The sequence below is a fragment of the Planococcus citri genome, chromosome 2 (assembly GCF_950023065.1).
Source record: "Planococcus citri chromosome 2, ihPlaCitr1.1, whole genome shotgun sequence".
In the NCBI taxonomy this organism is placed as follows: Eukaryota; Metazoa; Arthropoda; class Insecta; order Hemiptera; family Pseudococcidae; genus Planococcus; species Planococcus citri.
In genome coordinates, this window is record NC_088678.1 from 28,300,890 (window position 1) to 28,315,189 (window position 14,300).

Below are 14,300 nucleotides of genomic sequence, written 5' to 3' on the forward strand. Positions count from 1 at the left end.
TACAAAACATTCGATTTGTCATCTAAATCGAAGAAAATCCATTTTAGAATATTTAACCATATTATTCGTTTAAAAAAAAAAAAACTTGATTTGAGGCTAATTTTATGGAAGCAAAGCGTAATGTAACTTGAAAAAAAAACCAGCCAACTTACTTAGGAAAAGAATCAATTATATTTTTCTTCGTATAAAATCCAACTTATTTTAGAAAAGTAAGCAAATGGGACATGAAATTCATCCATCTTTCCTCCAAAAAAATGAATTATAATATTTCTTATGCTAATCAAACAAACGCCAAATAGGCAATTTAGTATCGACTTTGTAAGGTAAATCAGTAAGTAATTGATTTTTCTTCATTAAAAAAAAGAAAATGAATACAAGTATTTTCAAATTTTAATTGAAAGTCAATCAAAATGGTTTTCTAATGACGAAATCTCCGTAAATAAACCCCACGAGTCGAAGAATGAAAATAAATTATCAAATCGTGAACTTACCTAGGTACGTGAGAACTTCTGATGACGTATATTGCACTCCTGCATGGTTCCTTTCTCAAGAATAAATTCGCAGTTTATCATCAAATTGTCGAACAAATTCTATCGCAGCAATTTAATTTTTGTTAGCTACGTGATTCTTTTCATTTTTTTATGCTTTCAAACTTTCAAATTTTTAATTAGTCACGAATTCTGCGATTAATTCGCCATCAATGAAATTCAAATGAAGAAATCAGTATTTTATTTGGTAGTACATATTTAGGTACTCGTGCGTAGGTACGATTTATATCGATGAATCATGAATTTACCTATTTAAAAAGTACACAATTGAGAGTTGCAGAGTCACAATAATTTTGAAACTGAGTATCGGATTGTGTTTTAAAATGTATCGTTTTTATTTTCTCATATTTGCGTTTGTATTTTTTGTATCAGTTCAATGTGTGCCAGCTGCACATTACAATTTTTCAAATTATAATTATGGAATGATAAACAGTGAAACAATTAGACTACATAAAAAAACGAGTAAGTGCTTCGAGAAGAATAATACCTTCCTATTTATTAATTTTGTATTTTATCATTTAAATAAATTACGTACTTATTATTTTATATTCAACGTATCGCTACAGTACTCGAAGATCATTATGAACAAAAGAAGGAAATCAAAGTTGCGATTCCAAGTTCTCAGAGAAGATTCGCTAGAAGTGTTTTGAAAAATGAAAACAGCAGATGGCCCAGTCCAATCATTCCATTCGAAATTAGTCCAAATATGTGTAAGCATACCTACCTAACTACGTTACGTTACCTATTATATTATTGAAACGTTTTCGAGATTATAGGTTAATATTGATAATTACATCTTGAATATATGCAAATTTCTTCAATCGAATATTTTTCGTTACAGCTTCGAAAGGAGTGAAAATGATCCATAAAGCGATGCGACATTACCAAAATCTTACTTGCTTGATATTTAAACCGAAAAGTGATCTGGATAAGGATTATATTTATTTCGACAATCGTCCAGGTGCTTGTATTTCAGATTCTACTGGCAGAAAAGGCGGTCGTCAAGATGTGAGTTTTCGTATTTACTAAATAGTTAATCAATACTTAATCATTGCACATATTTTTTTTTTAACGCGAAAAAATGCGAAGACTGATAGGTAGTATGCTAGAGTAATTTTCATTTTGAGGCTTTCCAAACCTTTTTGATTTTAACGCCAAAATTACATCAAATTCGTGTTGGGTAGGTCCAATAAACGTTATTTTGACCTCACATCATAATATTGAGTTCATTTTCAAATTTAACCTCTCCTCTAATTGTAAGGAGCCCCTTCTGATTTTAGGGCTGAAATAATACGAAATGAAATCTCGTTAAAATGTAATAACATCAAAATCATAATCAGTGGTCTAAAATTGGTAAGAAATCATTGGATTTAGGGGAAAATTCCAGCATACAACAATCGTAATAAACGAATTGCTGGTGAAAAATTAATTACTCGTATATCCCTGCAAAAAATCTTGATAGGCAACTATTGTAACCGTGACTTTGAACAAGCAAAATATAATCAATAATTGAAATTTGTAGGTAATCTAATTATGTACCATTGTACCTGCACATTGGGAAAGCGAAATTAATAGAACGAAAGGTCGAAATGGGGGGGGGGGGTTGACACTGGAAATCCAATGGAATGATTATTTTTGCAATATAACGAATATTTTTTCAAGGAATAGCCGTTTTAAGTTCTGATTTGCCGATTTTTTTTTCAATTTCATTTTTCGTGAGCTTGTAAATTAATTATTTCTCCATGATTGAAGCGAAATCAATCGAACATGATGTCAAAGTGAGGGTTTCGTTGATAGGGGAAATTCAACGCGATGATTATTTTGGCAATTTGTTAAATATTTTAAGAAAAAAAATTAACATTTTGAATTCCAGCTCACTTGACTCTGAACAGGTGCTGAGATCATCGATGGTATTAACCTCAAATTAGAACTTTTTTGCTCAAAAATTTTTTTTTTGGGTGAATAAAACAAACTCAAAGTTTGGTAACAGTACGCCATCCCCCATTTTGAGAAAAATTGATTTTTTTCAACAAAAAAAATATTATAGCCTTATTTTTTTAACGTATTCTTACTGATTTGAAATTGTTTAGCACGAAAATGAGCTCAGAATTAAGCGGCTCGCCTTTTTTCAGAAATTGAATTTATTCTAAGAGTTCCTCTTTTTTTTAAAATGAAGAAACTACGAGTGTCATTTTGGAATTTATGAATTGCAAATATATGTGATTTTTTTGAAATTTTGCGCGGTAGATAAAAACCTAAAAAGGAGTAAGTTCATACAAAAAAAAAAAAAAAAAACAGAATTGAAAATAACCTGAAATGATGATATTTTTAATCCATAAATTTTGGACTGGACACAATACTAATGTAAAGTGCATGCAAAAGTTCACCAAAATTTCAGATGCTGTAGAGCAATAATTTCAATTTAATTTTTTTTTTTTGAAAGAGCAAAAAATGAAAAAACATCAAAATTTTACCAAATTCCATCATTTTTAGTCCTCCTGGAGCCTCCAGCTCAATTTTCGATTTTTCCAGAAATTTTGAATTTTTTCCAGAAAATGTGAAAATTGATTTCGGTTGCTTAAAATCAAGTTGTGGGTTATTTTTACTCTGTTTAAGAAGTTTTTCCACATTTGCGCCGAATTGACTTCAAAAGTTTAAATTTGGAATGTGTCCTATTTTCGATCTCTGGAATCGATTGAAGGACGGTTTCGAATCATCCTTAGCAGTTTTGGAGACTCCAGAAGATTTCTGAAAGTTAAAATTTCCACAAAATTTCACCCTAGGAAAATCTTACCTTTACTTTACACCTAAATTTCAACACGCTGAGTTGATTTGAGGTGGTTCAAACCGTTCTGTAGCCTCCAGCCATTTTGGCTATTCCAGTTTTTCAAGACGTGGTTGAAGACTCCAGAATTAGCTTTATACCACCTCACATTTTTCATGCTCTTTAGATTTAGCTTCCATTCAGTTCAAAAATATCGTGCAAGTTGGAATACAGACTAATGTAGTTATAAACATTTTTTTTTTTTTTTTCTAATGAAGATATGTCGTAATAAATTTTAGATTAACCTGGATGAAAAATATTGTTTGAATACTTCGGAACTTGCAATCCATGAAATTTTCCACGCCTTGGGATTCAATCACGAGCACACCAGACCAGACAGAGATGATTACATTACTGTTCATTGGGAAAACATAATGCCTGGTGAGTATTAATGTAGATAAAAACTACTGAGTGTCTAAAATAAAATATTAGATAGGTAGTACACTACATGCTTTTTACCTTAATTGTTTTAATTTAACAACCCCCCCCCCCTCCAAAATATCACTTTTGCAGCGGCGAATCATTCATTTATGAAAGAAAAATGGGAAGATGTAGATACTTTGGGCCTTCCTTACGATTATCGAAGCATCGTTCATATTCATGCGTTTGGTGGATCGATAAATGGCAATGCTACGTTATCAGCCAAAGTAAGTAGCCTTGCAGAGCACATTTGAGACTATAGATTTGATTTTCAATTAAGGGTTTTGGATTACCAAAATTTTATTCAGGTCTACATTGCATTGTTCATTTACCTCATTTATTCATTCAATTCAGATACCAAATCAAACTCTGGGATCTACAGGACGACTCAGCGAATTGGATGTACGCAAGATTAATATTCTGTTCAAGTGTAACGATTCACTTTCGACTACCTCGACACTTCCGGGTACAAATAAACCCATTGAAATTACTACAAGTACACCTCAAACTGAAAGCACCACAACAATGAAACCTCGAACAGAAAGCACCACCACAGCAACAACAACAACAATGAAACCTCAAACAGAAAGCACCACTACAATGAAACCTCGAACAGAAAGCACCACCACCACCACAACAACAACAACAACAATGAAACCTCAAACAGAAAGCCCCACCACCACAACGACAACAACAACAACAATGAAACCTCAAACAGAAAGCCCCACCACCACAACGACAACAATGAAACCTAAAACCGAAAGCACCACCACTACGACAACAACAACAAAGAAACCTCAAACAGAAAAGACCACCACCATGACACCTACAACAAAGAAACCTCAAACTAAAAGAACCACCACCACGACGACAACAACAAAGAAACCTCAACCAAAAAGAACCACCACGACGACGACGACAACAAAGAAACCTCAACCAAAAAGAACCACCACCACGATAACGACAACAACAAAGAAACCTCAGCCAAAAAGAACCACCACCACGACAACGACAACAACAATGAAACCTCAGCCAAGAAGAACCACCACCACGACAACGACAACAACAAAGAAACCTCAACCAAAAAGAACCACCACCACGACGACAACAACAACAACAACAACAACAACAACAACAACAACAACAACAACAACAACAACGAAACCTCAAACAACAAGACCTCTAACCAAAAAACCTGTAATAATCACAATGCAACCTCCAGCAAAACCTCAAACAAGAAGACCTCAAACCAAAAAACCTGTAATAATCACAATGCGACCTCCAGCAAGAAGACCTCGAAGAAGAAGAACTACAACAAGAAGACCTCCAACCAGAAAACCTGTAACAACCACACCAAAGCCCAAAACCTGCAGAAATGATTGCTACTTTTTCTATTTTTGTATCGGATATGTGGTATGTGCGGTGACTTCGGCATGGGATTGGGTTTGGGGATTGTGGTGTTAACGGTATGGTAAAATTAGATATGTACATGCACGATCAAAATACACGCATTTATTAATATGTACTATTAAACCATCCATACCTGTTTGTAAATTTTTCTGCAGAAATTTAATTTGTTTTAAAATCGATTTCTATTAGACTTATTCAATACCTAAGTAAGAATTGAATTAATTTAATTTGAAGTTCGAATAGAAATTCACTGTAGATTTATGTGAAAAAAAAAAGATTAAATTTGAAATTGATATTAGAGACTTTAAAAGTATAGGTATTATAAATTAAATCAATAAAAATTCAAATCGTTTCAACAACTATAACGTCGTAAGTTACTTTCAGAATCTATGATCCGAAATTTGAGCATTAACAACAAATTTAAAAGTTTAATAATAATTCTCAAAAATTGAAATATCTTTGAAGATGGATGTGAATGTATCTTCTGAAAAAAAAAAATGTTTAAATTATGGATTTCGCTTGAAAATTATAGAAACTGTTGGTAATTCATTGATTTCTTTTTCCTTTAAAGTATTTCGAATTCAGATTCAATATAGGTAGGTTAGATGAAGGTGCATAAAAAATTTAATTTTAACAAGAGACTAGATATGTCGTGATTGATAACTATTTTCAATTTATTTAAGAATGGAATAATATCAGGAACTCAGCAGGATTTTTCAAAATTTCCAAAAACGTGGTAAAGTAAGCTAATGTATTATTGCAGTTACTTCTGAGTTTTTTGAAAGTAGGGTTGATAATATCCAGAAGTCTATTTTCAAAGTAAGTAGGTAGGTTTACTTACTTATCTCAATCCGGTTCGAATTGATTGGAATTAATTACCTAGATGAGAATTAAAATAAAAATCAAGTATGCACCTATAAAATAAATTCAATAGATACCAAATAAAACAAATATTTGAAATCAAATTGAATTGTATTGAATTCTAAGTAAATTGAAATTGAATTAGAATTTAGAACTACCTACTACTTATCCAAGTTTTATTAAAAAATTGAAAATATGTGATATGAAATGAAATAAAGTAGGTAAATTAAGGCTATTCTCTACCCCTGTTATCAGTAGCGATTTTTGATGAAAACTACGAACTTTGGCCGGGGATTGTGCGAAAATTACTGGACGGATTTTCGTGGGGTTTGGTTTATTTTACTCAGAAAACATTCAAAAGCGAGGGTATGTCGAGATATTTTTGATTTATGTCATTTTGTGGCCGTCATTGGGAATTGAATGGAGGTATTATTGATGCTCAGATCTCCGTTGGAAAAGCTAAATTGGAAAATATGGCTACATACCCTCGCTTTCAATGATAAATTATTAGCATTGGTGAAAAAAAATTGAAAGAATTTTGAAAATTCACGGAGAAATCCCCGTCTGAAGTTTAGATGGGAGCGGGTCGCGGGACATAAGTACGACTAAATTCGTTCACTCGATTACATGCAATCTTATGAACGAACGATGAAAATAACGAACAAATCGGCTTCATATTTCGAACGTTTTCACTGGGGTAGAGAATAGCCTTAAACATGAATTATATTTCAACTGAATTAAAATTTTACAAAATTTATACCTACTCGTACTTCGATAAATTAAAGTTTGAATTGAAACAAATCAACTTAAAAATTTGGGTATGTGATGCATTGAAATTGAATTGAATTAAATTGAGAATAAGTTTAAAAAAATTAAAATTGGAATGAATTATTGTAATGAGTTGAAATCAAATGAAATAAATTGAGTATAGAAGTTGAAATAGAATAAATGAAAGTTGAAAACGAAAACTCAGGTAACCAGGTTAATGAGTCAAATCGAATAATGATTGAATTAAAATTAATTGAAAAGTCGACTAAATTGAATAAAATCAACTGAGCATCGAATTAAAATTAAAATAAATCTAACAAGGGAAACCTCTTGAGGTGTCACACTCCGATTTGAACGGGACTGCGATTTTTGGAAAGAGCATAGTCTAAAACCCCCAAACCAAATTTTCAGCTGCCCAAGTTCATTTTTCGATTTTTGGCGAATTTTTGAAAATTCAAAATTGACTGTTTTTGACGATTCATGCTTTTTTAAAAATAAGTACGTACTTGATCAATAAAAATGGTCAAAATGAATCCCAAAACTAATATTAATTGCCCAACTCAAAATTTCACCATTTCCAGCCATTCATGGAGCCTCCAGCGCGATTTTTCAATTTCTCCAGAATTTTGAATTTGCTCCAGAAGACGTGAATATGAAGTTGGGCAGCTAAAAATCGAGTTGTATATTACACTCGACCTGTTTAACGAGTTCATTCACATTTGAGCCGATTTTGAGAGTGACACCTCGAAGAGTGTTTTTTTGAGGTGTCACTCTCGCTCCAAAACGGCTGGAAATGGTAGAATTTGCGCTCCAGGGGTTAGTTCTTGAAGAAATACAGCGATTCGCACAAATTTCAAAAATTTCCTCACAGACGGTTATCTTTTGAATTTTGGATTTTTCAATTTTGAAAAAAGGTGGTCAAAAAACCACTCTTGAGGTGTCTCTCCCAAATTCGGCTCAAATGTAGATGAACTCGTTAAACAGTCGTCGTCGTCGTTTCCTTATAAGCGGTAGGCCTATTGGCCTGTCTGCTGTGGTGTGGAACCTGTTGAGGATGAGCCTGAGGTATCAGTGAGTTTCCTCCTTGGTCTCCCTCTGCTTCTTTTCCCCGTTGGTGTATATTGGAGGACCTGTTTTGGTGATCTTGTTTCCTCCATCCTTTTGACATGATTTCTCCAATCTTTCCTATACTTTTTCATCTTTTTCATGACTGGCATCACTCCGAGATCTGCTGTTATTTTCTTAGATGGGACTCTGTCTCTGAGAGTCACCCCTGCCGTTCTCCTCATGAACTTCATCTCAGCTGCCGTTATTCTTCTTTTATCAGATTTCTTCAGTGCCCAAACCTCGCTTCCATAAGTCATCATTGGTATTGCTAGGGTATTGTACACCTTCAATCTTGTTTCTTTTCGCACCTTACTGCTTCTCAGGGTCCTATTTATCAGTCCTGTGACTCTCAGGAACTTTGCAATCTTTCCACCAACATCTACTTCTCCCTGGTATGATATCGTGTTTCCCAGGTATTTGAAATTATTGACCTGTTCAATGATTTTTCCGTTTATTACAATCTTGCTTCTTACTGGTTCCTTTCCTTTGAAGGCCATTATTTTTGTTTTCTCTGATCCCTCGATTTTTAGCTGTCCAACTTCATATTCACGCCTTCTGGAGCAAATTCAAAATTCTGGAGAAATTGAAAAATCGCGCTGGAGGCTCCAAAATAGCTGGAAATTGTGAAATTTGGATTTGGGGGGTTAGTTTTGGACAAAATACAGCAATTCGCGTGAATTTCAAAAATTTCCACACAAACGGGAAACCTTTGATTTTTTGGATTTTTTAATTTTGAAAAAAGCTGGTCAAAAAACCACTCTTGAGGTGTCACTCCCAAAATCGGCTCAAATGTAGATGAACTCGTTAAACAGGTCGAGTGTAATATACAACTCGATTTTTAGCTGCCCAACTTTATATTCACGCCTTCTGGAGCAAATTCAAAATTCTGGAGAAATTGAAAAATCGCGCTGGAGGCTCCAGAACGGCTGGAAATGGTGAAATTCGGATTTGGGTAATTAATATTGGTTTTGGGACTTATTTTGACTATTTTTATTAACCAAGTACGTACTATTTAAAAAAAAACATAAATCGCCAAAAACAGTCAATTTTGAATTTTCAAAAATTCGCCAAAAATCTAAAAATAAACTTGGGCAGCTGAAACTTTGGTTTTGGGGGTTTTAGACTATGTTCTTTCCAAAAATCGCAGTCCCGTTCAAATCGGAGTGTGACACCTCAAGAGGTTCCCTTGTAAGAGAAAGTAGCTCAAATGTTTTTTGTTGTTGGTTTTTTTTTTGCGAAATCATGGATATTTATTGATTGTTGAACAGCCAATCAGAATCGTCCAAATCGCTATGAAACTGTTTGCATTTAAAGTTAAGGTAGCTTAAAGCATAAAAATCATTGAAAAGTTGTTTTCTTTTTAACAGTAAAAACATTAAATAATATGAAAAAAGAAATCATTTTATATTTCGTTAGTAAAATTCATCTCGAGTAATAAAATTCATTTCCCTACACATACGAATACCCAGGTATACCTACTTTCTATCTTCGTACGTGTTTTTCTGGGTCATTATCAATGACTTTTTTTTTATTTAAAAAAAATACTAACTGGGCCAAACCTAAAATTTCAAATATCAATGAATTACTCGTGACTAAAGCGTGTTTCACTTCATAATGAACCTAAAATATCCATTAAACATGAAAAGCTCATTCACTATCTTTGAAAAATAATCACCGTACCAAATTCGAATCTCTATGACGTAGGTAGAGTGTACGTATTTTCAACAATAATCCGATTCCGAACGCTATATATACGAGTAAAACCATCGCTGTCAACTTTCATCACTATAAGGAAGTGTTACCCACTCATTACCTACTTACCTATAATATACTTAGTCTGTGTTTCAAGATTTCGTACTTGCGAGTTCAAGTTGAAAAAAAAAAATATGTTGATTTTATTCGCGTTATTTTTGGTATCAGTGGTACAAGTACAATGTGTACCGAAGCATTATTTCCATTTGGGTGCTCATCTTGAAAATCCGATTAGCTCTTTCCAGGAACTTATAAATCGTAAACATTAGAAATATTTTTGATTCGATATAGGTATCAGAGTTTTATTTACCTGTTTACCTACTTCTAATGCTTATCTGATTTCAGTTAAGGGAGGATATAATGCTGGTTTTCAAGCTGATGGGTATCGTCCAAGATTTCGACGGTGTGCTGATCATCACGTAGACGTTCCTTTTATTATTTCTGAAGGTTTCTGTAAGTATATTTAATAAATTATGTTTAATTTAGATATGTACTTGATAAGGGAGAAATATGGGTAGGTACTTTTTATTCAAGAAAAAAGAGGGATGATAAAATCTGTACCTGTGCAAATTTTCAAGCTGATTTACGAATTTATAAAAATCAATTCAGGAAAGTTCTGAAGTACAATTTTTGAAGAAAAAAACTCACAATAGAACGAGAAGATCACTAATCAGTAAACCGCTATAATTTGAACTTGGTAAATAATTTTTTTTTTAATGAGAATAAAATGAAATTTTTAATTTTTTCGGATTACTCTCAAGAAAAAAGTTGAACCTGAAAATTTGCGTAAAAAATGTTTTCCTTGTCATAAAAAGACGTTCTAAATATAATATGAAAAAAAAAACAACAAAAAAAACTGAAGAACTGTGGCGTCTTCCTTAGGTAAAACAAATAAGACAATGAATCAATGAATTAAAAAAAAATCAAGTTCATTTTAATAGGTACCTACATAATGTTCTGTATGGCCGTACTTTTCAGCTGAGAAATCTCGTGAAACGATCCTGAAATCCGTAGAGCATTTTAGTAAAGAGACCTGTCTGAAATTACGGGAACATAAGGAAGAGGAAGAGGACGAGGACACAACTGGGTTCTATGATGGCGTCGTTTTTGTTCCTTTAGTTAACAATGCTTCTTGTGAATCTTTTCATTACACATATGTTAACGCAACGGAACGTTTATCGTTGCTCGGCGTAAGTACCTGGTACCTAAACCTATACCTATACTCTCAATACGATAAAATCTTTTGCTTGGTTCAAAACAACAAAAACTCACACCGCCATAACTTAATGTCGATGAGGTGATTTTCAGATTTACTTGAATGAACCATTTTGTTTCAATGGAACTGGACGGATCAACCGTGCGTTGTATCTTTCTCTGGGATTCATCAGTGAAACCTTAAGACCGGATAGAGATGACTACGTAACTGTTTTATGGGATAATATTAAACCAGGTAGTGTAATTATGAGTATTTACTTCGCAATTTTCTGCATTCCTCTATCTACCTACTTACAAGTACAGTGTAATTTCAACGACTGATTTCAGATTGGAAATTCAAATTTCAAACAAGAGAAAGCGTCGCATTTATACCGGTACTTCCCTACGATTACCTCAGCGTCTCTCACTATTACCCCAACGAGTTTGCGGAAGAGGGGAAATTGTCGTTAATTTCGAAGGTATGTTTTCCCAGAATGCTATACATAAAAAACACTGAGGAATAAGGATGTTCCATTTGCCTATTCGTCACTGTATTTTCATGAAAAATTATCCATGTATTCACCTACTTACATGATTTGTTTTTATTTTTTTAGACTGAAAATCACCCTTTGCAATGGAATACTGAACTTAGTGCTTTAGATAAGTACAGAATTAATTCGGTGCTGTGTGGTAAACGGATGCGCGATCAAAGTGACGAATCATCTTCAACAGACGTTGATGACGATGATTATGAATATTAATCAAACTAATTAAATATCTATATTAAAAGGAAAAAGTTTTTTTTTTTTAAATTTTTCATTCGATTATTTTTGAATGTCTCGAAAATATTTACCTAATGTAGCCTAACACATTTGTTAACATTTAGGTACCTAAGTGAGGTTATATTCGATTAAAAAATGATTAAATTATTTTGTTGTACCTATTCATTTTCAATCAACTCCACTTCATTAATTACAATTTGTTATTTTCCAAATGCAACAGTTTCATTGTTTCAAAATTGTAATAAAAAAGATGATACCCATTTTTTTTTTTTTTTTTTTTTTTTAATAGTCCTACCTACTTATAGTATAAGTACAAAGAGAAGTTTTCCAATTCTCACGTCATTCATATCTATTTAGGTAAAACGTAAAATCCCACATTATTAGTGTATTTTTTTTTTTCAATGCGGGATTCAGATTTTTTTAATAGAAAAATGCCCCAAAATCTTTCAGAAATAATTATATCCAACACATTTCTGAAAATACTTAGCTAATTGACTAATAATTCTCAGAACAATTTTAAACATTTTTCACACAAAACTGGGTAAGTACATATTTAGGAAGTGAGTGAAAAAAGAAAACCCATTTTAAACATCTCGACTGCTCTCATTTGTCACATTTCGTAGATTTTATTCGTTCCAATCGTTCCATAAATATTACTTTTTGCCACGAACTGTATCATTTCGCGGTAATCTGCTCGTTGACCAACAATTTTCTGAAAAAAATTCAATTGGATGGAAAATCTGCACTAAAGTTGACAATGACACCGATTCACCGAATCCCTCCATTAATGTAATAATTTCTCATTCTCGCTATCAATTAAACCGAATTTTTACCATTAATCAACGACGATTTGCCTCATCGTTGTTTCCGTTGGAATCTCTAATATGATTTCATTTTTCACAAAAAATCATTATTTCATTTAATTCCATCGTAAAGCTATATGGTTCTAATGCCATAACATGATACCACTTCGATGCATTAAAAAATAAAAATTGAGTGAAAATGAGTAGGTAGTAGGTACCTACGTAATGCTGAGCTTATCAACTAATGATAATATTTTTATACTCGTGCTGTGCGCAGGTAGATAATAATATTTCGTCAAATGAATAATTTATTAAAACTATATAGAAAGATTATGACAGTTTTTTTAATAAGTTTGTTTTTTTTACACGGATTATGGCAGATTTTCGAGAATCTGGATTTTGGCAGATTTAAAATCCACCAGAATCTGTTAGGATAGTAGCTTTTGAAAATGGATTATGGATTTTACTTAAAGAGAGAAGACTTCTGATGTTTTGAAAGTTTGTGGTGGGGATCTAAAAAGTGTTTAAAAAAGAGATTCAAAAAACGTCCAAAAACCAGATTTTCGAGAATCCGTGTAAAAAAAACATACTTAATAATAATAAAATTATTATGCTCATAGATTAAGTTCATAATTATAGTTACTGATCGACGATTTCATTATCCTACTTTTTAGATTAAAGCTGGAAAAAAATGACTGAAGAAAAATTTGAGGAAAAATACCAAATGTACTACATACAAAAATTGAATAAAATAAAAAACAAATTTTGAAAAAAAAAATCAAAAAAAGTTATTTAAACAGATTTATGTAGATCATTTGAATTGATTAGACTTTTATGCACACTTTCCAAACAGAAGCTACAAAAAAAAAGTATTTTTCCAACACCACTCGTACAAGGTGTTGAAATGAATGAAACAAATTGAAAAGAATTTCAAAATGAATAATACAATTATTGAAGAAACAATTTTGAAAAATAAAAATCAAGTTTAGGTATGTAGCTATGTACCTATAGGTAATTCATTCAATGAATTCATTCAAAAAAAAAATGTTTTATTTAGAAAAAAAATGAAGAATGATTTTAGGAAAAAAATTAAGGTTTTTTCGTAAGGCCTATGCTGATGGAGGATTCTAACCAAATTCAACGGAAACCTTTATTTTGAGTAGAAAGATGCTGAAATTTTTCAATTATGAGAGGGCATTTTCGAGATGATTTGTTTGCTTTATACCCAACCTGTTTTGGAAAAAAATGGTCCAGTTTCAAAACATGACATTTTCAGTTTTAATCGAGGTATTTATAGTTTTAAAAAAAACTGGAGAATCTAGAAAGCTGCTGGAGGATCCAGAACGACTTAAAATCATTTCATTATCAATCGATTGCTCTTCGAAAAATTTAGCTAAAAATTGGTCTAAAAATTTTTATACTGGTCGGGATAGGTAAGTAGAGTACCTACCTACTTTCATTGTGAAGAATTTCAAAAAATTGTCTTTAAGCTTCATGTGTAAGTACAAATTGAATTCGGTTTTGGTTTCGATTATTTTGTATTCAAAAATATTGTGTTTAAACTCGTTTAGTTTCAAAAAATATATTTCATTTTTTTTGTTTTTTTTTTTTTTTTTTTTTTTACTCGGTATAATTCAAAATATTGTGCAAGACGAAATCACAAAAAATGGCGGATTTGGTGGTACTGATAAGAGTTTTACGGTCCATTTTTGAATTTTGACTACGTATTTTCTTAAATTAGTGATGCAAAAATTAGAAAAAATTTAGATTAAGAAAATGAGTATTTTTTCGTATTTTTTCACACCACCTTAATACACCAAGTAAGTAATTT

At 32.2% G+C, this 14,300-nt stretch overlaps 2 protein-coding genes across 3 annotated transcripts; both read left to right on the plus strand.

Moving 5' to 3' along the window:
* Nucleotides 1-758: 758 nt before the first annotated feature.
* Nucleotides 759-5,480, plus strand: LOC135835330 (zinc metalloproteinase nas-14-like). Of its 2 annotated transcripts, XM_065349532.1 has the most exons (7): nt 759-1,010; nt 1,115-1,258; nt 1,390-1,556; nt 3,612-3,753; nt 3,886-4,019; nt 4,147-4,957; nt 5,021-5,480. In XM_065349532.1, the coding sequence occupies exons 1-7, from the start codon at nt 872-874 to the stop codon at nt 5,254-5,256; spliced, it is 1,773 nt and encodes a 590-aa protein (XP_065205604.1). In that variant the 5' UTR covers nt 759-871; the 3' UTR covers nt 5,257-5,480. The 2 variants fall into 2 exon arrangements, with proteins under 2 accessions (XP_065205604.1, XP_065205603.1); XM_065349531.1 differs by having other exon boundaries at nt 761-1,010; nt 4,147-5,474.
* Nucleotides 5,481-9,699: 4,219 nt separating this feature from the next.
* On the plus strand, nt 9,700-11,928 carry LOC135835332 (hatching enzyme 1.2-like). The gene is made up of 6 exons (XM_065349533.1): nt 9,700-9,948; nt 10,036-10,143; nt 10,669-10,880; nt 10,999-11,140; nt 11,233-11,363; nt 11,499-11,928. The coding sequence occupies exons 1-6, from the start codon at nt 9,825-9,827 to the stop codon at nt 11,643-11,645; spliced, it is 864 nt and encodes a 287-aa protein (XP_065205605.1). The 5' UTR covers nt 9,700-9,824; the 3' UTR covers nt 11,646-11,928.
* The last annotated feature ends 2,372 nt before the right edge of the window (nt 11,929-14,300 follow it).